The sequence below is a fragment of the Melospiza melodia genome, chromosome 20 (genome assembly GCF_035770615.1).
Source record: "Melospiza melodia melodia isolate bMelMel2 chromosome 20, bMelMel2.pri, whole genome shotgun sequence".
In the NCBI taxonomy this organism is placed as follows: domain Eukaryota; kingdom Metazoa; phylum Chordata; class Aves; order Passeriformes; family Passerellidae; genus Melospiza; species Melospiza melodia.
The window spans coordinates 3,582,020-3,607,254 of record NC_086213.1 but is presented as its reverse complement, the minus strand read 5'-3'; the positions used below and the strand labels follow the sequence as shown (position 1 = coordinate 3,607,254).

Genomic DNA, 25,235 nt, shown 5'->3' with positions numbered 1-25,235 from the left:
GTCTGATCTACTCAGTTGGAAAGATGCAACTTTTTAAAAGATTATAATTTCTATGGTTCTTGAATAACTTGTATGAAAAAAGCTCAGGAAAGCAGGCTGTTCTTTCATCCACTGATTTTCATAGGTAAAGAAAAAGCCCCATCATTTAGACTTGCAGCTGAAAGGTCACATAACCCTTAAGATAAATGAGATTGCTTGTAGAGAAGTGTCCAATAGCTCCCAAAAAGGAAAGGTCACCCACTACAGCTCAGTTCACAGGCAGCTCCTGTTCTGAGCTGTTCCACTCACTACCCAGCACAAAATGGAACAGCCTAATGCAGATGAATGTGCTTCTCACTCTCAGCACTCTCCTGCACATTTCTCTCTGGGTACTTCAGAATACAGCACTGGAAGTAGGAAAATAATACTTGCATCTGTACATGTATTAATAGACCAAATCAGCTGAGAACAACACAGAAGGAAGGGCTTAGCTGTAGGGAGCTCGAGTAGGAAAATCCCAAAGCATTGTTTCCCTTCTGAAGAAGCAGAGGACAGCTGAAGGATCCCTGGGTCTGCCTGCCCTTTCCAGCAGCACACAGGGTTTAACCCCATGCTGCCAAAGGAGCAGCCCCAGGCCAGCACACCCACATCCCATCCCATCCCATGGATCCCATCCCATGGATGCCATCCCTGGATCCCATCCCATCCCTGGATCCCATTCCTGGATCCCATCCCATCCCTGGTGCTGACCACAGGCTGCAGTCTGAACCCAGAGCACTCCCACACTGACATGGCCACAACATCATCTGAAGAAAAGCAGGATGAAAATGATGATGATTTCAGATTACTCCACAAGACTCAACTCATTCTTAACTTACTCCAGCCCTCCAGAATCACCATCTTAAGTAGGGTAAGTACTAAGAGAATCTTTCTTATGCACTTATTAACCCAGAATACAAACTAGTAATTAACTTAGCAGGTACAAAAATACACAAATAAATTGCAAATCCTACAGGCTCAACTATACTGCTAACTGAGAGCAGTTTTCTATTACTCTACTACTTAACTACATTAGGGACTTATTAGTTCACAATACAGAGTGAGAGCTCTGATTTGCATTATTATTTAATGACAAAACTCTACTTCTTATACTGATTACAATATTTGTTTGATTATAAGATATATCATTGCTTAAACTGATTTGCTGTACTTTATTTTAACTAAATTATGGCCCACTGACAAAAGCTCTTTTGAGCAGCCTGATTCTAGGAAGATGCTACTAGACTGGTATCAGTCTGTGCTCTCTCAAGAGCCATCAGCATCCTCATACACATCTCCATCTTCCAGAATATATTTTTCAAGTTTTGAAGATGCAGTACTACAGTGCAGCAAAATTAGATTTAAATTTGAATAAAATATATGACAGCAATTTTTAATGTAGAAGTGAATAGAAATGAAAGGGCAGGAGTCCAGCACGCTGTGCATTTCTATCACTGCACTTCTGGAAACAATATTTGTTAATATTCTATTAGAATGTGCCTCTCAGTACAATAGAAATCAAGAAGCACTGTTAATCAATCCCTTGCTGTCAGAGATGTTCAATACAGTCACAGAATTCTATTTCCTGGCTGGGTCATACACTTTATTCTTTCAGGACCGTGCAATTTTAAGTTTTTTTATTTAAATAGAAACAATGCCATTCAAGTGACCAAGCTAAAAATAAAGTTGATAAACAAAATATTTCTTAGACTTCTTGAAAATAGCAAGAATTGGTTTTTCCAGTGTACATATCATAATTTATACTTTAATATATTGCATAGATATTTGTTCTTTTCATTACAGAAAAAAAGGTCAAAACAAGGAAGGACAATCAAGAATATACAGCTGGATCTCCTCATTATTTGTCTAAACCAGATTTCTGAAGAGAATATTTTAATATTTGTTTTGAGGAAGATGCTGTTAAAGCCCTGAACATAATGTCCTAGTTCTTCTAATAAAAACTTTCCCCAGGGAGGTAAAGACTCCACTAACTCGTGAGCCACAATATTCTGCCCAAGTGTGAGAACACCAGGATATAAGTGCAGCACATTCTGAAGGTGTTCAGAAGCTCAGATTTATGATCAGTTAATAAATCTTTTAGTATTACCCTGTACTTGTACTGTCTTGGCAGGTTTTCAAACATTAGCTCTACAAACCCAGTTTAAAATCAAACCAGTTTCTGAAGATATAATATGCAAGAGCCACTTGTCCCCAGGTGAGGATGGGGCAGGTGCTGCTCTCTGGAGACCCATTTAGCACTCTCACAACACAAGACACAGAAATTAAGCACACAGAGAAAAGCACAGATTTGCAATGCACGTCACTATTGATACTGAAAAGTTCCTCTCCAATCGAGCTGCATTACCAGAATTTTTTTTTTTAGCCTTCCCTTTCCCAACAACTGCCTAAATCCATACAAAATAGTACACGACACAGAAAGAGGGACATCATACCTTTCAACATCTCCCTGCTTTAGTGAGGAAGAAACAATTCAGTGCAACAACCTACTCCAGCTTTCCTCTCCAACCTCTTCCCACTTGTTGCCAGGGTAACCAGTGTTTGCAGATGCCTATAGCGGGCGCCTGGGTTCATGACTTCATCACAGTTAATATCCTCTCGCAGCTCCTCAGCACAGAATGCACGCATGCATTCATCCACACACTATCAACACACTGATTACACAACCCTGCAACTGCTCCTGTACCCACACCGCTCGCTCCGCTCTTCTGCTGCACAGAAAAAGCCAAAATAACGCCGGCAAAAATAATCCCTTGGCAATTTGAAGATGTGGGGAAAGTTTAAAAGCAGGGCTAGAGTAAGCAGCAAGCAGCTGCTCTGGTCCCTCTGCACTGAACACTCACTGATTTGACTGCATCGTGCTATCAGGTATGAGGCATTAATATTGGTGTTATAAAACATCTTGTGTGGAGTTTAAAAAAATTCTTTAGTCATGCACTAAACCTCTAACATTACAACTGGAAGACAAGCCTAGAAAATGTGACTAGCACCTGGAAAAAACATTTTCCAGTTTCTAACAGAAGCAGTTTGAAGTATTACAGCATAGAATATAGGCAACACAGAGTGCATGCACAAAGCATCATTTCATTATGGGAAAGAAGAAGGAGCTGAGCTTTGAACTCCAGGACAAAATATGAACATCATTTCAAAAGAAAATACAAGGAGAAGTGAACAGACAACAACCTAAAGTGCTTAAATAAAGCACTTAAAAAGGAATACATATTTTTATATAGTTTTTATATATTTTATAATACATATTTTTATGTATTCCTTTTAATGCACTTGCACCACTTGCCTTCATCCCTCTGCAAAAACCCTTCCCCAGCAGCTCTGTGTCAAGACAAAAAACTGAAAATCAGTAGGATTTAGCTGGTTTGTACTACCTTGCCTTCCAACTGCTTCAAAAGAGTAAGGATTGAATTCTGTGTGCCTCCAGACCCCAGGGAACACTTCTCTTCCCAGTCCCAGTAACAACTGGTTTACTCTGCACTGGTGGCCACCCACAGCACACAAACTGTTCCCAACCCATTTGCTGTGCAAGGCAGGGAATATTTGATTTTTTTTCCACCCGATGGAAACACATCTGATCCTTTGCTCCCTGACATAGTGGAGGAAGTATCTTACCACATTTCCAAGGAATAACACTAATGTGAAAACAATTCACTTTCTCTGTTCCATCTGCCTTGCTCTCCAGTGTGCTGGGAATTAATACAGCTTTTTTCCCCACACAGCAGTTGCAAAGGCCATGGAAAGCCTGAATTTGAAGGAGCTCAGAGTTTCCTTACGAGCTGTGCTACTAAGTCAGCAGAAAGACTGCTCTGGATCAGGGGTTGGCTCAGCTGAGCAGAGTGGAGATGCAGAAACACAGAAACAACAGAGCCTTCAGCCATGAGGCAGCACAGCCCAGCAGCCAGCCAGGCTACCTCGCTCATCACAGCATGTGCCAGGTACCCTTGGTAGCCTTGCTTGCTCTAAATTCATTCCAAATATCCTGCTATTAAATTTATTTCTAAGAAAGCACTGCCAAGTGCCTTTAGTGCATATAGCTGTAGAAAGAAAGTATTTGACTTGAAATGCCAAATGCAGGAAATTACATTCAAAGCTGACACACAAAGTCGTATGTTAAAAATTAAGCATTGGAGTAATTTTGGAGGCAAAAAGCTGCAGAACACAAGTTCTACTGGCCCTGAAAGAAAAGGAATTCAAGCAGTCTGGTGAACAGAAGTTTGCAGTGCAATAGCACAGCACAGTGCTATATTTATCACTGGGTCCTGAGCAGGGAGAGTGTGCTGTACAGTCTAATGAGACATACCCCAAAACTCTTCCTAATGCTGAGCTCAGCTGTCACAGACCATTAACAGACCAACATTTAAAATGGGTGGCTGCTTTGAAAGTGCTTCCTGGAAATTGTCCCTGGCCCATGCTAACTCCCAGATCCCTCTGACAGCCCTGCTGGGGCCAGTGTGACAGCAGAGACAGCAGAATTAATTCCTGTGCCCAAAACCATTTCCTGCCCCCACCAGCTGCCCTAGAGCTGCAGAAACCTGGCATGCAGGTAGGTAAAGAAAAACCCTGAAGTTCAATTCTTTCTCTCTTTTTTTTTTTTTTTTTTTTTTTTAACAAAACTTCAATTTAAAAGAGCAAACAATGGGCCTGGATCAAAAAGACAACAATTTGATATTCAACTACACGAACATTTAAATGGCTTTATCAAAACACAGCTAATTTATATTTGTTTAATATCTGGCTCAGCAAGGACACATCATCTGGAGAGTATCACAGCAGCACCTGTGGACAGGAGCAGTCATTTGCAGTCTCCTGCTTCTGGAATTTCTCTGTGAGTTGCCTAACAAAAGCTGTAAGAGCTTCCCCTTAGCATCAGGATTTCACCCTCCTCTGCCCTGACAGCCAGCTAAGCACAAGGAAATTAGCAAAAGCAGCTGGCAGAAAAATCCCTCAAGTGAATGTAATGACATCCCACAATTTTCTAAGTACTTTGTAAGCAACACAATACCTGTGCAGAGGACTTATAACTACATCTCTCTTCAGTCTGCCTTTGTGCAGGAATATATGTAAATTTTATGCTGCTGACAGCAATCTAAAACTAGTGAAACTGAACCATATTGCAACCATAAAGCATTGCTACCATGCTGCTTTACAAAAATCTCCCAAAATGTGTTTCAGTAGAGCAAGACATCCACAGGGCAATGGCTCTTCAGGATTTTCAGGGGGATTTAAGAGTGCACAGGGCTAGAGAGGCTCCTGGAGCACAGACCTGCCCTGAGTGCTAAACCCTTCAAACCATCACCTCACCAGCCTCTGCCCTATTTGTTCTTACTGAGCCAACAGGTACATAAAATTATGACAGTTTTAATGTCAAAAGATTTTCTGCACTACACTGGATTGAGTAAATAAAACTTCAGGAATCTGAAGTGTAGATATCAGAAATAGACATTAAGTGTACTGAAAATTTCTTGTGCAATGAGTTTGTTTCGACAGGAGGTAAATCAGCACAATTTCCAAAGGGAAGAGGAAGAGCCATCACTGACTGGTACTGTCTGAGCACTGCAAAAAGGAATTAAGAAGTCATTCACAAACAGGAAACCCCTGCTGGCATTCAGCAGTCGAGTTGTTTTCAGAGTGCACCCATTGTGAAAAATAAAAAGCTTCACAAAAAGCATGGATGAGACAAGGGGAAGTGAGAATAGCAGAGCCAGGGAGGCTGAAGCAGCAAGAGATCACAGAGTGCTGCAGAGCTCACTGGGGAAGCCTGGCTGATCCCCACTGGTGACTTCAGGCACTCACAGGTGGGCAGGAGCTTCTACCCCAGCATTTAAAGATGTTTTAAAGCCCAGGAGAAATCCAGCCTTGGGAACTGAGGAAGAGAGCTGTCAAAAGCCAGAATAAGTCAACAAATCAACACTCTCCTCAAGAAACTGAGGAGAAAGCAGTGAAAGTGAGATGCACACAAGTGCCACAAGAAAACAGAGTAGAAGAACACATGCATTGAAGAAAGAAGCTCCTTGCCAGGCAACTGCAATCTGAAGGGAGCTCACACGAGGCCACAGGTCCCTGGTCTGCTTAACTTTTTTCTGTTTCATCTTTTTTTGAGTCATTTGTTGAGAAAACTCTGTGCTCTACAGCACAGTTTTGAATTCAACAGAAAAAACAAGGTAAAACACTGACTGCAATTAAGAGGGTTGAATGTTACTACTTACAGTCACTTAAAAAGTACCTGAAAACTTGAATTGAAATGCATAGTTAGAATAAGGAATGGACAACAGGGCCAAATACTTTTGTGTAAGAGGAAAAGTTGTCAAAACACTGAACTACAGCCTCCTAAAATCTGTGTTTGTCTTTGGAAATCCATGACAAGCAAACTCAGGAGCCACTGAGACCAGTATGAGGTTAAGCTCAACTTCTGATGGCAAAGTACAATCTCCATTATTTCACCCAGGAACAGCAATTACTTCACCACTATTTCACCCAGGAACAGGAATCATTTCACCATTATTTCACCCAGGAACAGGAATTATTCCACCATTATTTCACCCAGGAACAGGAATTATTCCACCATTATTTCACCCAGGAACAGGAATTGTGGGTGTCCACTGATGTTTGGTATCCAGAAACTGCAAGGAATCGAGGTGGGCCCTTGTGCCATGCAATGTTTTAATAAAAGAGATGCTGCCAGTGCAAAATGATGATTTACATTCTCTGTAGTGAGGCCTTAGGAAAACCTTCAGTCTCCTCAGGCTCTGAGAACCTAAAGTCATGTATCAGTCGCTAAAATAAATTAAGTTGCAGACTTCAGGGAAAAGATGCTCCTGACACCTCAAAGTTCTCCTGTGACTCCAGCACCCAGTTATCCTACAGGGTGAAATGCCACATTCCAACACTGCTGAGTGTTATTGAATTCTTAGGATTTCCCACTTCAAATCCCTCTTTACTTGGAACATTTGCCTTTCAAGGATTCTGCAGCTGCCTGCACACACTCAAACAATTTAACTTCATTGCTCTGTGTGCAATAATCTGCTCATCTTTCCACACAACTGTCCTCACTTGTATTTATTTCTTGTGCTTCTGAAACTCTCAAAGTTCTACAGGCTGAGCTATATTTACACCTCCACTTCCCCTGTTGTGCCCATTTCACAAACATGTGAAATTACAGCAGGATATTCCCATGGCTTGTGGAGTGCCACTTCCCTGCACAACACAAAGAATTGTCTTCCCCAGCTTTGAATTTCTAACTTTGGACAGCTTTATCATGACCTTGCTTTTATATTGAACTGCTTAGGCCTTAAATGGACAAAAAATTAATAGTGGGGAGTCTTCTACTTGGATTTTATATTCCAACTTGGCAAATAACTAGTTTTAAGCAAAACACAGAACTTTAAATAATTCCAGGTATAAAAATCTTCTCTTACTATCAGAACTCGAATGTGAATGTCTTCCTGCTCATTCCTCATAAAAATCATTATTGCAATAAGGACAGCCAAGAAGAAAATGTCAGGATTTTTCAGCAATTTAGAGCCATGTAATACTGGAACAGTGTGACAGGCTGGAGAGAATTTACCTTAATTGTCCTATTTTAGCTTCCCCAGAGAAATGTTAGGCAGGCTCAGAGTCCCAAGCACATTTTTACCCAAATGTAGGAAGGTTTTGCTGAAACTGCCACCATCACCCCTCTGCTGCTGGACTCCATCTTGCTCTGCTCTGCACCATCAGTCATAAACCAGACAAAACCTCAGGAAAACATTTACAAAACAAAATTTACATCAGAAATGAGTGGCACAGCATCAACAATGCTTGGAAAAACAACTCCTTTTCCTGGGTGAAATCAGAGAAAATGAGAGCAGCTAATACTCTCTGATGTGTAATAGTTCCACATGAATAAGCAGGTGCAGGTAGAGGTTATGAGACAAAAAAGTTGGAAACAGTTTACTCTAAAAATGGGAGGGGTTTTTACCCAAGCAGAACTAAAGGAAGGCAGATGAAAAAGGGTTGTAACAGAACTATAACTAATTCTTTTTAGAGAAGGTGGATGCAAAAGTAGGAGAATTAAAAAGAAAAGAGGAAGAAAGGCCACAGCAGTAATTGGTGTCTCTCTCAGCTAGAGAAATGACCTGTCAGGTAGGGCTGAGAGCCAGATACAACTCAGGCATTCAGCACTGAGCTTTGCAGAGAGATCCTCTTGATGTTCAGTTTCAGGGGTGTAATTCTGGCAGCTAGCCCTTCCATCTCCCTCAACCAAAATGATGTACAGAAAGCATCAAAGGAGAATGAACAATATCTAACTCTACAACCTTAACAAAGCCCAAAAAGTCAAAAGATTACAATAAATGTTCCAATCACTGCAACGTGGCCTGGGGAGTTGCAGAGAGGAAGGCACATCAGAAATGCTCCTGAGCTCTGTTTGAAAGCCAGAAGAATGCCTGAGTTCTTATCAGCATTGTCATTCCTACACCAGGCTCCTTAGCAAGCCCATAACAGCTTCACAGAGGATTCAGTTTTTCCTCCCCTGTTGTCTAGGCACAAACTCAAATTCCTCCCTGCTGAGCAAGCCAGACAAGACATCTTATGACACCAGGCAACTCCATTCTTTTGCTTCCCAAGGAAAGTAACAAATGCAATTTACACACAGACTGAGCCATTCCTTCCTCATCACTCCCCTTTTCTCTCTTCCCTTCCTAAGGCAATCTCTCCCTGGAACTGTAGAAAAGGAAAATTAGACAATACAGCTGCTGATACTAGATGTTAAATTTAAGTTTTGTTCTGTGCTCAGAGATTAGCAAATTGGGAAAACCTATTTCTCCCTAACTTGCTCTTCACTGCTGATGAATTCAGACTGTGTATTCCAATAACAAGGCTGATTACATAAGGAAAGAAATGACACACCAGGAGTATAAAGACAAAACTTTACAAAGTCACAACTCCAAACTAAGAAACCATCCTGTCTCACAGATCTGGACACTATATCCACTGATTCTTCATGCATCATTTTCCACAATACCTGTTCTCTATGTGGTTCATTCATAACTTTATCTGGGCTCCCCTGACTTGTCTAAGGCATTTTGTGAGTAGTGCTGGGCCCAGCCTTGTAAACAGATGGAGTGAGCACAGGCAGCAGCAGATGCTTTTTCAGACAGTGCTTCTGCTAAAGTTGCAACAAAGCACAGCCCATGGCAGGTGCTGTGCCACCTTAACGTGCACAGTGTCCCACAAATATTGCCATCCACCTCTCCGGGCAAGTCTGAAACTGGGTCTGATCTCACTTCACTCCCCAAAGTGGATCAGTATTGCCCAGCACAGAGATTTTTTGTCTGCTAACAAGCCAGCCTGCCATGACAGCACTAAAGCAAATGACAGCATTCTCATCTATTCTTCCCTCATCTAGAAAACTGTATAGGACCAATTACATAATACAGTCACCAACAAATCACACAATCATGCTATAGAATAAATAACATTTGTTTGGCTTCTTCAATCCTTTCCTGTGCTCTAACCTGGCACATAACCACACCAGGGCTATAAATAACATATTCCAACATTCTGGTCCTGTCAGATGCTTCTTTTCTGCAATGTGAAACATAACAATGATGATAAGCTAACCTTCCATGCAGAATCTTGTTCATCAGTGTTATGTATCTCCACATTCACATATGCTGGGCAGTGAGAGCTGCACAGCTAATTATGTTCATCAAGCACTTCTAAGACAGATTTAGGCTGCTTACCAGTTTATTTTAATTGTAATCACTTAAAAAAACCCTTAAATCTTTTTAAATATTAGAAGAAATGGAGCCTCAACTCATTGAGGAAAACAAAATAATTTTCATTTGAATGCTGCTAGAGGCTTCAATTCTCTAAAAGAGATGACTATTTTCAGGCTGCTATTTCATGATTTCACATACAAATTACATAGAGTGGTCACTCTTTTAATCTATCCCATAAATTAATGTATTGATTATACAGATTCACTCCAGGACCTAGACAAAAACCTGTGTAGCCTTTTGAGCACGGTGCAGTGATGAGAAAAGGGGACAGAACCAGAGCTCAGGCACTAGCTCAGCGTGTGGAATGTGATCAGAGGGGGCCAGCAGGAGCTCCCTGGCTCAGACTTACCAGGAGCAGCAGCATCCCCCATGCTGGGGGCAGCCTCTGTGCCCGGGCCCCGGGGCTGCTCCGGCTCCCGCTGCGGCTCCGGCGCGGGCGGCACCGAGCACGCCGAGGACGAGGAGGATGAAGAGGAAGAGGCTGGCTTGGGTTTGGAGTGCAGCTCGGTCAGTCTCAGGAGGTTTTCAGGAGTCACAGTGTCTGGATTCACTGGGGTGGGATGCAGTGTGGCTGGGGCTACAGGGAAGAAGCTGTCCCGGGTGTCCTTCGGGTGCTTTGGGGTTGTGGGCGCTTCTCCTGAGGCCTGCACGGAAAAGGGGCAGCAGTGAGACAAACCCTGCAGGGCACTGACTGTGCCACCTGCAAGCAGCTCATTTCATGGACAGAAAACACTCTCTTTAAAGTGAATATAATAGAACAATGACTCAATCACTATTCTAAAGAAGTCTTTTCTCCTTTATGGATTATTTTTCTGTTCTTTATGGTCTGTTTATCAAAGTAGCACTTGAACACTTATTCACATTTACAAAGTTTAATTTAACACATCCCTCACAACATAACATGCTTCCCTGAACTCTGTAATTAAGCATGAGTTACAATCTCCTGTAAACAGAAACATATTTCTTTCATTTAAAAATACATTGACAAGTGCTTGACCTGAAAAAACAGATCTGCACTGCTTTAAGAGACTTTGCAAATTATCACAAGAAATAATTCTTAGTGAATGATGTGAGAAGAAATGGAGAAAATAGAAAAAGTATTAGCTTGTGAAATAAGAGATGAGCATAACTCCAAACCATGAATTCCTGACAAGTGCAGAACTGATAGCACTGAGGTCCAGCTGAAGCAGGCTCAGGGAGATCTGCTGCCTGAGCACAGCAAGAGAGGCACCAGGAGCAGTGCTCCCCTCCAAAGCCATGCTAAAAATTGAATGCAGTGTCATTTATTATACAGACAGAAGGTAGAAGTGGGACATAAATTCACCAAAGAAGGGAATAAAAGTACCCATAAAATGAATATCTTCTCTGTAACTTTTATCAGTAATCAAATAAAGTATTCTTGCTTGTGAGGCCACAGAAAGCATTTATTTTACACTCTCTACAGGCCTCATTTAATGGAGATTTATTGGACCATAAAAAATGCAGTCAGATAGAATTCTCAGATGTTTAATTGTTTGCCTTATACCTCTAGCAAGAAAAAACCCCTCATTTTAACCATGGTGATAAGAGCAAGAATGTCTGTAACAGAAACAGGATTCAGCTGTCAAATGTAAAATCAAATTGGACCCTAATATCCTAGATGACCAAAGATTTATTACAAAGCCAGAAAAGTCAGTAGAATTTCACTGAGAGAAGAGAGGAGCTTTCAGGTGGAGAAAATGCATACTTAAAATTCAAAGGTAGAGAGCACACAAGTACATTTTAAAAAAATAATTGGCAGAATGTATTTTTGAAGTTCCTGAACTTGATTAATCAATCTCTAAAAAGCATACAATTAAAACCTGCCAGATTCTAGGTGTACACAAAAAAAAAAAAAAAGAACATAAAGCAGCTATATTCACAACAATTACCACACTGGGTCAAAAAAAGGTCTGTTCTGCCTCTGAAAGCAGCAAGTATCTGGTGCTGAAAGCATCAGTTCCAAAACTAAAGGTCTCAACACACAAATGGGATCACACAAACCTGAGGGAAATGGAACTGCAGGAGCAAGCCTTAAGCTAGAAGTGAGATCACTTGAGGAAATGTTTTCAGCTGTGATTTAAAGGGAAAGCCCTTCACACCCCTGCACTTCATTAACTTGCATAATGGGTGATGTAGAACCTGACATTTCTGTGCTTGTATTGTATCCAGATTTTTTTCTGGAGAAACACAGGGAGGTACTACTTAGGTACATAGATGTTAAAAATGGATCTGCACCTCAGATCTCTACAAAAATGCACAGCTATTTGCAGAGCCAGAAAAAGGACATTTGGAAAGTAACTCAGCAGTATTTGGATGGTATTCAGATGAAAAATGATTGGAGAGAGTGGAGCCTATGGAATAATTGCTGTGGGAAGGGACCTCTGGAGGTCTCCGGCCCAACTTCCCAGCTCCATCAGCTCACTGGGGCCAGGGCCAGCCCACCCAATATTGCCAAGGAGATTCCAGAGCCTCTCCAGGCCCCTTTCTAGTGCTTTACCACCTTCCCAGTGAACATTTGTTTCCAATCATTTCATCCAAATTTCTCTTGCTGCAAGTTTAACTGGTGCCTCTTGTCTGGTTCCTTCCTTTCTGCTGAAAATCACAATTCTATAACCTTATCCTCTATTATTCTTCTCCTCATCAGGATGAAGCATCCCAGCTCTTTTTCCAGAGAATACAAGGTTCTTCAGGATCATTTTATTTACAAAAAAATAATAAAGCTTAAAAAACATTTCATTTACAAAAAAAGAATAAAAATACAAAAATAATAAAGAAACGCGATGTTTCTGATTCAGGAAAACCATGACTGAAAATTCCAATGTGTAGTCAAAAAGTGCAGCCTTAAACTAAAGAAAGCAACACCAGGATTGTTGTGTTTATACTTTACAGGGAATTTTCCAGATGTGACCTGGTAAAGAGTTGTCTCAAGCTGCTGTAAACAGACAGACAGGTTCTTTTCAATCCAATGAAACAAAGAGTTTGGGAGGAAAAACAAAAAAATCTTATGCTGATTTGTTTTTGTTTTCAAAAGAGGGGACAGGAGTGGAAGAAAAAGGAGAAAGCTCTCTTTAAAATCAGAGCCAAGCACTAAAACCCCATTGTTGGTTACTGTGCACTGTGTAACTCACAGAGCCTTAAGAAAAGGGATTTAAAGCTGCTTTGTGTGTTTGTACTGCACTCAGGAGCTGCAGACCATCCAAAAGCTGGAGGCACAAAGCCCAGATGAGCAGCAGAGTGAGGCACAGGTTCTTTAAAAGATTTTGGGTTTAGTGTAGGGGCAAGAATCCCACACCTCTGATGAGCAGGTGATGCTGCTCACAACAGGCAGCTCAGGGAATGTCACCAACTCCACTGCTCAGCACTTATGGGGCCACATTTCATCATCCTGCAGAGCTCCAGGAAAACAGGACCTAAAAACACCCAGCTGAGAAATAAACCCAGAAAAACTCACCACAGCAGTCCTGGATTTACCAGAAGCCTTTTGTTCACCTATTTGTACTGCTAAAGCAGCAGTAAGGCACAATAAAGATTGTTTTCCACAGACAGACAGTAGGAAATGGAGAGGCAGTGACAAACCTTCACCAGTGTTTTATGTGGTTTCTCATCAGAAGATTATTTTTTAGTTTTTGCTTTGCTGTGGTACTAAGCCAAATCTCAGTCAGTTGTGACTCAGAACTTCTCCTTTTCCCCTCTCCAATCCACCTCACCACACTCAGTGCCTCTGTTACCACCACTCTTACAGAGTGCCTTTAGTCACCAACAAGAAAAGGATATTTTCTACCATTTAAAGTTACTTACAGAACATGTGAATATAACTGAATTAAGATAAAAACTCTTATCTGATTTCTTCCTGTCTTTCATTGTAATTACAGGTTCCTCTAGTCAAGACTGGACTTCCTTCTAGATTTTTTAAAAACCATGAGGTACTGAAGGGTTTGCAGCACTATTTTTGTATTGACTACCATATCAAAGTGGGTAGAAGAAATATTTAAGGCTTATTATTAATATCCAAATGAGGTGTCATGGATGATCCACTGCTTCCATAAAGAGCCCACTATCTTAATTCTCTTTAAAAAACCTAGCAAAAACTGTTTTCATTTTGAAGAATGTAAAAAGCTGAAATGTAAATGAGTAACTAGGATGGATGCCTGTGTGAATTGTGATTAATTCTGACTTTCTCTTTATTTGTTAGAACCTGGATTATTTCAGCACACTCCTCAAAGAGTTCATTCAGCCTCACAGAGGTGATGGACAAACCCTTCCCATGTTGAAAGCTGATGTAAAAACAAGTAAGGAAAATGCTGAAAATCCAGCACTGGGACAGCCTTTCACCAATAAAATTATCAGCAAAAGTGCAGAATTTTTTCACAGATGTTACTGGAAAAAATAGCTCCCTACAGTTTCCCAGAGAGGCACTTGAGCAGCAGCTAAAAGAAATCCAGCATTAAGATAAAACATGAGCAAAAATTTACTTTGCAGCCTGTGAAGTCATAAACCAGAGAACCTGACCAAGGCACTCTGTTTTTACCATACTTGCTGTTTTTAAAAAACACATTTTGAAACACAAAGAAATCCTCCAGCAACCTTCCCACTCCTGCTTTTGGGAGAGCTCACTGCTCTGTGGCTGTGGGAAAAATTAACAACCAAATGTTCCAGAAAGGGAAAGTGACAGCTTTCCCAACAAAAGTTTCCTAATGAAAGATGCTGGAACTGCAACTGTTACATAACATTTTCTTGTGATTTCTTTTTTTTTTTCAATTACTCCCATGCCTGAGTTTAGCACTCTAGTGGGACTGAAGTCAGAACCCACCTCACACAAAGGTGTTTATTTTTAAAAGGACACCAGAACATCCCCTGTCACACAGGAATATGCTGGCCACATTCCACAGTACTACCACCCCAATTCCTGCTCAATATTGTGTTTTAATTAAATTATGCCTGCCCATTCTTTTTTTTTTCCCTCAATCTCTCTGCAGCAGCATTTGAAATAAATAACATTTGGAAATTTTCTTCTAGGTGCATCACAAATAGCAGTAATATCCATGATCAGGATTCTGAAGAGCCTTGTATTTCCCAAGACCACTTAATATACAGAAAATAACAAAGGTTTACACACATAAAATTGAACTTTAGCCTAATTAATCCCTCCCATTAACACAAATGCAAGCAGGGGCTCAATGTCCTGCAGCCATATTACAGCAACACTTCCATACACAAAAACATCATTATTGGACCAAGAGAGACCAGGTAGCAGGATGAAAACCATTAATATCCAAAGTAAAAGATAAAAAGTGTCTTTTCTTTCCTTCATGTTCACTTAATGATTGCTTTCTGCAGGAGACAGAAGGAGGAGAGCTGTTAATTATATCAAGAATACACCTCCAGGATAGAGTGAGAGGGGGATGCCATGGCAACTGGCAAATGCAACAGTGAGCAAAATGGTCACCCTTTGGTAGGAGACCATGAAAGAGCTCGTCCTTTTGTCCCCCCCATCCCCACCTCCTCCTTCCCCCTCCTTTCTTGTCAGCTTTGCTGCATTAATAAAGCATACAGACAACTCAGGAAAAACAACTTTTTCTGTAAGCAGTCTCTGACGTCTTGATGTGCAGGAAGAAAAGATGAAAATTAGCAGCATGTGGGTGGAACAAAAAGGGGGAGAAAACACATGAGGTAGAAGATGATTATTTTCTAATTATTTAATATTCTCCTAATCTCCTCCCATTCCCAGCAAAGTGCCTTTACAGAAGGCTTTTAGCTGTTTCCTGAAGAGAACAGCTTGGTGGTTTGTTGCTTTGTGGGTTTTTTTTAATGTGAGAATTTGAGAAGAAAACGCTCTAGACACCCAAGGCAGTTCAAAGAAGTCACTCTCAAGTTTTCTCCTTGAAGAAAAATGCCTGAGAGCCCATGTCACTGCAGTGCTGACTGCATTCCACAGCAGAAGGGGAAAAATCCATGGGAGTGCCCTCTAGCTTCACTCACAGCAGAAAATGTTTTCCTGTTCCAAGTGAAATATCACATTCCCTGTAAGGTCCCAGCACCAGAGCCATGCTCCAGAGTCCATCTGAGCTTCTGGTGTGTGGGTTCAGCACAGCCCTCACACATCAAACCCACCAATGACCCCAAAAAATTCTGCAGCATGAAGTTGTGGATTCAGACTACTGATCACCAGTCCTGGGAAAAGATAAAACAGATCAAACCCACCAATGACCCCAAAAAATTCTGCAGCTGTGGATTCAAACTACTGATCAGCCCTGGGAAGGGACAAACACTGGTGGAAGGAGAAAACAAGACCCCAGTTACCTGTTCAGAACTAGAGAAGGGCAGGAAGAGAACTAAACCAGCACCTTTATACGACAACACTTCAATATAAAACAACACTTTTCTATTACAGCAGCAGCAAAACTTTATAAAATCAGGGATCACCCTGGCAGCCTGCCAGGAGCCTGAAAGGCTCATTTGCATAACCTGATTGTGTTTGTAATAAAAGTCATTGTTTTGATTCTGCTGGTAGCTCCATGAAGCATCACTTTTAATTAGAGCTGACACTGAAATCTGCTGATGTGTTTTGACTGGAGGTTGACAGAGGGAAATGGGGAAAGCACCTGGAGTCTGGCAGCAGCCACGGGGAGAAGGTGGCCATGGCTGTGCTCCTGAGGAGGAGCTGAGTGAAGCAAAAGGTGAAAAGGAGAATTTGGGCAGCCAGAACCAAGCAGGGAGAGCTCAAGGCCTGGCAGATGGAGCAGCAAAGAGCAGTTGAAATTTTCCTTTCTCTCCCCGACACTTCAGGGATGGAGCTGGTCCCAGAGCAAGGATTTTTTGGCTAAGGCAGCAGTGAGTCTTAAATAACTCAGCAATGTTGAAATAGCCCCTTCTCATGACATTTGGATGATATACTATACCTTGAAGAGCCAATAGAAATTTCAGCTCCTACAACACTACCCGTTACCAGGGCTTTCTACACAGAGTCCCAACTCTCAGGGGTCACAACCCAGGAGCAGAGACTCAGTGGCATTTTGGAACTTTGCCTCTGAACACTCTTGTATTTTTAGAGATGTTAAATCCAGCCCTGTGTGCAATGTTGATTTTTACAATGTTTGAAAGTATTTGTTTTATATAAATTCAGTTCTCAGGATTAGTGGTACATTAGATCCCAACACACAACCACTGAGTTTTAACTGTCTTGTCTTTCAGCACTGGTGAAAGGGGTACTTTTAGTATTAAGGAATTCAATATTAAGTCCACACTAATAAAAATACCTTTTCAGATTGCAGGAAAACAGAAGACAGATGGGCTCTTAAACTAAAGTATCTCCAGGTGCATTTACAGAATATTCTGTGCAATACAAAGCTCCATCCTTAGCTTGTAATGCAATACCATTCCCATGTCAATATGTCCTTAACAGCATAAAATGAAGAATTTCCCAAGAGCAATTGTAGGCAGTCAATGGAAAGGCTAATTAGGAATTCTCTAATTATCTAGAATGCTCAGCTCTGCTTTCTGCCAACATGTCCCCTCCTTGGTCCTCAGGACAAGGTATTTAAGTACAATGCTAACTCAAAATCAAACCAGTCTGCCTCAATCTTTCCTCCTCCCCCAACAAGGACTCCATTTCCAGGGACCATTAATTTCATATGAAAATCACAGTTGGCAAGACTAAAAATATAACTCAGAGCAACTGAGATGACTGCTTTCAGGATCTTTGCAAATCTTTTAGATAACATTCTCAGACAGAAAAATCAAAGAAAAGAACAAGAAACCTTCAAAATGCTGCTTGCTCAGAAGGTCAATTAATCTCCAGGGTAACTTTAGTTACTTGATTGTTAAAGATTCAGCCACCACCACTGCATTTCAGCCCATTTGATAGCTTATATCAAAAGTCTTATTCACACTTAAGAATTTAAAGGGAAAAGGACAAAAAACTGGAGGAATTCCTTTTGGCCATACCTTTCTCCACAACAGCACTTAAAAATGTTGCATCACCACTCTGTAAATTGTGAACCAAATTGTGCTGGAGTTGATTAATATATCACTAAAAAAATATTAATATTGAATACTGAAAGATATGTCCCAGCAACTTACATAGAACATGATTTTATATCAATTTCTGGAATTGATGGAAATCACTCCAATTTCTCCAGTCCTCCAGGAGCACTGGAACTTATCATGGCAAGGTTTTGTAGCTCTGAATTTTCTGCCTTCTTCAAAGCTTCTTTCTCAGCCATCTTCCATGTTTTTAGCTGATTTTGTAGGTGATGTGCCTCTCATTGGCTCAAAACACTCATAAGAACCAGAGAGGATTTCTGAAACCAAGTCAAAGGGTCACAGCCTTGCCAAGCCATTAAAAAGATTAGATCTGCTCACAGAAGTGGAAGGACCCACTTTGTCCAGCTCCTCTCATGACTGCTCTATTGTTTCCTGCTTGTGCCTGGAGAGGTTTGAACATTGCTGTTAAATATTTAGGTTAGAATCTCTGACTGCTCTGGAAGAAAGTTGAAAAGCCAGAATTCAAGTAATGCCTAATTTTAGTAGCAAGTGAAAACTTTCATAAAGAAACCATATAATGCCTGCAACTTTAAAATACAAGAGCCAGCTGAGAAAGGCATATATCAAGGTGGATTCTGTGCTTTTTTCTTTTTTTACTGTCAATTTCTTGGGCTGAGTGACTGAAGAACCACAGGCCCTGCAAACCCACTCAAACCATCCAGGAACAAAGCATTTCCCCCCGCTGCAGCAGCTCTGAGCATGACATCATTTGCTTACAGAAGGCAAATACTTGCCAATTTTAAATAAAACAGGATTCAGTCTGCTGAAAACAGACAGATGTCTACAGTGGCTATTCCTGTGTCTCCACACTAATTCACAGTGCTGTAGGAGCAGCTTCACACAGCTTGCAAGATCCTGCTAGGAGCAGAGCAAAATGAGAGTGCAGGATGTAATAACCTCGTTAGCTGGGACTGCTTCCTAAAAGGGAAAGCTTCCAAGTGCAGCATGTGAAGGGGCATGTTTTATTTCAAGTGATTTAACAGGAAATCTTATTGCTCCCAGTGCTGTTAAATACTAGCTCACCTATTGTGTCTACTCTCAGGATCAGTTTGTGTGCAGGTTTTTCACCGTTCTCATGTTTTGCTACATGCCTGAGTACCTGGTGACTGCTGGAAGAACTGGAATAGCAGTGACATTCCCAGAAGCTTCAAGAAAGCCCAGCAAGGAATTGGGTTGATAAAGGGGAATTTGGTGAGTGTTTTTTAAAAAGGTGAACGCATCCAAAAAAGCAACAGTGACATTACTTTTTAGAGAAGCTTTCTAGCAAATTCTTTTTATTTTGAAGTCATAAATCACAGTGTGATGATGTCTATTTTTTCCCCAAAATAAACTAAAAAAGGTTTACCACGCTGAGCTAACATTTATTTATTAAAAAAAATTAAAACCTGAAATACCAGAATACAAGCAAGCCAACACTTGTACTAAATACCTCTCTTGACATTTCTGTTCATTTCTATAGTTCAATGGAACAATGTTACTGACTTCCTGAGGGGCCCAAATTGGAGAAAGTCACTTCCATGAAAACCTAATAAAGAAAAAATCTCCCTTTCCTCTTACATCCTCTCCTATTACTTGGCTAAGAGATGCATTAACAAAAGCACATTTTAACTGAACAAAAATTATGAAAAATACAAATCTAGTAAATACTTTGGGGCTGCAAAATGAACACAAATAAATATGTCATTCTTCCAGTTTTCTTCTTGGCCTTGATATCACATTAAGAACTGATAAATAATGATCCATTTAAAGCTATTATAATTGTTTGCTGAGTAAACCCAGAAACTACAAGCTAAAACAAACTGAGTAACAGTTTGTTTTAAACAGAGTTAAAGAAAATCTATCTGGTATCTCAGAGCAGAGTGCAATGCCAGCAAGGCAAGAGCTGATGAGGTTGGAGCCCTTAGGGAGCAGAGAGAAGTAATTACCATCCATGAAATGCTGGGTATGATGTGGACACTAGGGAAATTGTAGTATGCCATAAATATTTCAATTTGAAGATTGTTTAGGGTTTCCCCAAAAGCTTTTGGGCATGAAAACAATCCTGCAAGCCTGCTATAAACAGCAGCACTGACACTAATAAAGGGGTGATCTTCTTACTAATACAGATGGCACCAATACAAGGCAAGTAGGCATTTCTAGGTGCTGCAGACACTCAGCAATAGATTTTGAGCCTGCACAGACTCATAAAATCAGCACTCAAAGGCTTCAGAGCTTACCTGTTTCTGTGCTGATGCTCCCATATGCACCTGGCAAAACTTGACTGCCTGTTCAAGTGCTGCTTCTTCATCCACCTGAACACAGAACCACAACTAATGAAGTCATAATTACTTAGCTCATCTATAAATCTAATTCAATTGAGATGAAATGGGGATGTAGAGCATGGAAGCGGCAGTTCTACAGCAAAATGCTAACCTTAAATTATTCAGGAGCACATCCCCAAAGATAAATACTCAGCTCTCTCAATTCAAACTAACATTTAGCTGAACAAACACCATGTAAGTGGCACTACAGCTCTTAACTCATTTCAGAAATTTAGTTTTAAAAGATGGAGAGTCCTACTCCCTATCCCCAGCAATGGCATTGTCAAGGGAATGGTTCTTTGGGAAGGTTTTAAACAGATAAAGGGCTTGGTTTAGCAATTCCTGTTATATCCTGAAATCTGAGGCCACATAGAGAAATGACAATTAATAATTTCTTAAAATTAATCATTTCTTAAATTAAATACCTGCTTAATCAGCATGTATGTTTCAGACATGATCTTCTCAATTTTGCCCAGGTCATAGGCCATGACTTTCTGGCCCTGCTGCCACACTCGGTAAGCATCGAGCAGAAGTGTTTTTCCAGACTCCACATCCTCAAGTAATTTCCTCTTCCTGCTTGACCTCTGGACAGGTTCTTCTGTAGGTACTGCTGGAATTGTTCCTTTAGCTGCCTGCTGCTGGTGTTTTGAGCTGATGCTGAGCTCCTCCAAGGAAAGTTCTGGAGTCCTGCTCTCGGGAGCCCTGTCCTTGGAGCTCCGGCCGGGCTGCAGCCGCTCCGGCTCGCCGCGCTTACAGCAAGAATCAATTTTGTCAGGGTCATTGGAAAAGCCATCAAGATCCATGGGCTCAGCTGAACCAGGGCCAGGAAGCTCTTTAATCTCCTTGTCACTCCTGTCCTCCTGTTCCAATATGTCCATAGCATGGGGGATTTGTCCCTGGGTGGCTTCCTTCACTCCATTCTCAGTACCATGCACTGCTCCATCTGACAGAGCTGCCTTTTTGGGGAGCACATCTTTCCCCTCTTCTGCACTGCTTTTATTGGACACGTCTGTTGTCATCCTTCCTGAAGCAAGGCTAGAAGACTTGGAACCCTGATCTTCTGAAACCTTAACAAAAGAAATCATTCTTCTCTGTTATCATTGAAATCAAAAAGCATTTGAGCACAGCTGTGACTATCATGAATATTGACCAGTACCTTTCATTACTGCTTCTGCTGAAGAAAATGCATTTATTCTATGTTAATTCTTATTTGTTCCTCAATATTAATTAATCCAGGCCACAAATCTTACAATTAGAAGTATTTTAATAAGTGAAAACAACCACAGAGAAGTGTCAACAGCTCAGGCTGAACTGAAGCCACAATGTTTATTTTCCCTCACTACTTCAGTCCATGCTAAGGGATCCAACTAAATGAAATCCAAGGTTTTAACTGCACAAATTTTTCTTCTAACATATTGAAATCAAAACCAAATCTGTTTCTTTTGGCAGCTGCAGATCAAGCTCAAGTTTAAGACTCTTTCTTTTTGTTATTCTTACAGAACCTTCTTGTTAATAGATCAAGAAGTAGGCAAAACCCTGCTGCAGTATTTTACTTTTTGTACCTTTACTTTGGTGAAGTTCCAAAGGTAGAAAACCTCAGTACATCATCTCTTCTTTCAAAAATTGATAATGATACAACTCTTACATCCAGATTTATGAACAAACTATTAAATATACAGAGTTCCAGTGTTCTTGACCATGTTTTTTTTTAGTTGGTTAAACCTACAGCCTGTTAACTTAGAAAACTCTTAGGAACAAGTTCTTCCTTGAATGTATTTACAAAGCAAAGTTCCAATATCCAGAAACTGATTAGCTTCTGTATGACTTTAAAAAATGAAATCTACATTACAATTATATGTAATAATAAGTGTGGTGCTGTCAAGGACTAGCAGTGAAAAGTGTCTAGGCATGTAGACTGTCGAAGCTGTCTGGGTTTGTCTTGCAAGAGGAATCTTAGTTCATTTTAAAAGGAATTTTCCTATAGACCACACCTGAAAATGGAGATCTTGAACACTACTTGTATCTACCACTATTTGATGTTTAAGGGACAGTCAGACCAAACTTACTGCAATCTTTCAATCCTTATTGCAAACTGTACTTGTTACTGAAATTCAAAACCAAAAAATCAACAATGCTGGAAGAAATTTTTCTGTGTAGTGTCATATAAGCAAAAGGTATTAGAAGCAAGTGCTTATAAATGCAGTCTTTGAATCTCAGGAGATCTAAGGAATGAGTGAACACTGCAGAAGCTAATCACTAAATGAGAGCCATGGAGAGCCCTGCTGCCTCACCTGTGTGAGATCGTTGAGGGTGTCCTCCAGCACCTTCACTGTGAGCACAAAGGCTTGCTGGGCCAGCACCTGGCGATCGGCATCACGCAGGTACTTCCTGTCCCCAGCGAGAGAGAGAAAGGAATCAGCGGCCAAAACTCACAGCACTCCACAGCAAGAACCAGGCCTGCCTTAGGCTGCAAGATTTAGCTGGGTGTGTATTTTATTGCCATCTGTTATGGTGGGGCAGTTCTCTGCTGTCCATGGGGCAGTTTTTTCTTTATCTCTCCCACAGCCAGCCCTCCCTCCAGGAGATCTCTGCTGTCCATGGCCACTGAGTGTCCCTGCAGGGCTGATCCAATCCCAGCATCCCATGGGGAGATGCTCCGCCCAGGGCAGGAGCCAAGCATTCCTGCCTGGATCCAATCTGAGCCTGGCACAGCACAGCAGCCTTTGCCCCCTGCACTGCCAGAGGAGCAGCTTTCTGCTGCCCTGCATGGCCAGAGGGAGCCCAGGCCCATCTGCAGCAGCCCTGGGGCTGCAGAGGAAAACTCCCCCCTTGTGCAGGATCCCTGCTGCAGCAGAGCCACAGCTGGCACTGCAGGAGGGCTGAGCCCCCCTGGGATGGGGCTGGGACACCCCCCTGACACACAGGGGGCAGGGCATGGTCTGACTCTGTCACTGTTGCTTTTTTGTTTGTACTATTGCATTTGCACTTTTAATTTTCCTCGTAAAGAACCTTTTCCCATACCTCTGCCTGAGAGCCCCTTAATTTCAAAATTATAACAATTCAGAGGGAGGGAATTTACATTTTTCATTTCAGGGCAGGCTCCTGCATTCCTTAACATACACCTGTGCTTTAAACCAAGACAAAGGACATCAAAAGAAAAACAAGAAAAAGGCAACACAACAACTTTAAAACATAAGAAAAAACCAAAAATCTACAGGTGCATTCTGAAATATAACAATATTGGGATTTAACACTTTAGCTTTGTTTCCCTCCGCACAAGATCAGAGATGACACAAAGATGAAGCAGAAGACACCTCTGCCTGCAGCCAGAGGGAAGGGGAGAAATGGGAAAACACCAAGCAACCAAACCCAGAGCAAACCAGACAACCATATTTAGTTTTCTTGTATCAAGCCCTCTGTGCCCCTCAAATACCAGCTTCTTATTCAATCCTTTTTTTGAAAAAGAACCTTATAGTTACACAAAGCTATGCTGAACTCTCAGGTGATTTTCATGTTCTGGATAAAGCGTGCATGTGAGATTAAGGACATCAGCAAATCCTCTCTCTTTGATCATATCAGTTGCCTTTGAACTCAGGATTTTTAGCTCTAAAAATCCTGGGTTCATGGGTGTGCTGCTACCTTTTTTCCTAGTAAGTATTACAAAAAAATAATATTGTATGTGTAAAACATTCACTCTATAGCTTCATTTAATTTACTAGAGCACTGTAATTTCAGTGTATTTGGACACAATGTTTTAGTCTGCTTTCAAGCAAAACACTTCCAGCTGTCATTCCCACCTAATCACGTTTAATGGAAAACTTAATTTCTATTTCAGAATTAGCTGGTTTGAATGAGAGGCCTAGAAATCAAGTAAATAACTCTGAAGGGTATTATTTCAGTCAAAAGGCCAACATTTTAAATACACATATTTCCTCTCTATGATTGTTAAATTGGTAATTTTGCTCTCTTTTCTCTGAAAAGCAATCCATAAACATCTGACTCCTCATTAGTTCAGTAATAACTAAAACCACCCTATTTTTAAAAATAGGGTTGTTCCAGGCATATACCAGACACACCCAGAATTATCTCTATTTCTAATTTCCTCTAACAACTGCACCTCACCAAGGCTGGCACTGGCTGATCTAACATGTCAAATTATTTGTTTTTTGAATTCAGTCTAGACTTACAAATAACATAATATTTTTAGTACAGCTATGGGTTTGCTTAGGACAGAAATTGAAACCTTCTATGGTTCAGTTCTTCTGATATGTTAAAAGTCAAAGTATTTTTGGCTTCAAGTTTGCTGAACAAGGGGTGACATATTCCCAGACACACTACACTCCATGCAAATTCACATGCACTCACACTCAAAAACACATGAAGAAACCTTCAATTCCTCCAACTTATTGCCATCAATCATTCATGTTTCATTTCTTAAACATTTGCCAGAGACCAATTTCAACATTTCCCACAGGACAACCTACGAGAACTTTACCTCAGTGTTTTCCTTGGATGTTTATTTTGGTCTTCTCATTGATACGAGTCCATATATAGCTCACACTAATAGCTTCTTTTTTTCTTAAATAAGGTTAATGCAATTAAAATTAGATCACCCCTGAACAGGATAAGCTTTTTAAATAGCATCAGCTGCCAAGAGGCACACAGGCATTGTTGAGGCCATCAAGGATTACAGGAAGGCAGGATGCTGGGCCCTGACCTCTGGCTCTTACGCAAGGGCCAGCACAGGGTGCCCATGGCACACTGCTCCTCCAGAGAATCCCTCCACGTGACAAACCACACCTCTGTAAGGCTGCTGGGCACCCCCAGGGCTGCTCTGAGTCTCAGCAGAAAGGCACAGAAACTCCAGGCTACTTTAGAGAATCATAATCTTGAGAAAAATTAACCATCGTTCCATGTAGGAAATGGGTTTGTGGATATAAAGCTCACATGGTGTGACACATCTGTATGTAAACACTGAGATAAAGTGTGTTGACTTATTATGGAATAGAGATGACATTGTTAAGAGAGAGAGATTGAACTAAAAGCAAGTTTTAGTAAGTTT

General features: G+C 41.0%; 1 protein-coding gene across 5 annotated transcripts in view; it reads right to left on the bottom strand.

Annotated features, from left to right (window-relative positions):
* CABIN1 (calcineurin binding protein 1) overlaps window positions 1-25,235 on the bottom strand; it is a 116,569-nt gene that overhangs the window by 5,185 nt on the left and 86,149 nt on the right. For all 5 annotated transcript variants that reach the window (XM_063172944.1, XM_063172949.1, XM_063172946.1 and 2 more), the window contains exons 32-35: window positions 22,465-22,561; window positions 20,599-21,240; window positions 20,090-20,164; window positions 10,159-10,453 (exon numbers count right to left, since the gene is read on the bottom strand). In XM_063172944.1, coding sequence (XP_063029014.1) covers window positions 10,159-10,453; window positions 20,090-20,164; window positions 20,599-21,240; window positions 22,465-22,561 — 1,109 coding nt within the window. The remainder of the gene's footprint in view (window positions 1-10,158; window positions 10,454-20,089; window positions 20,165-20,598; window positions 21,241-22,464; window positions 22,562-25,235) is intronic.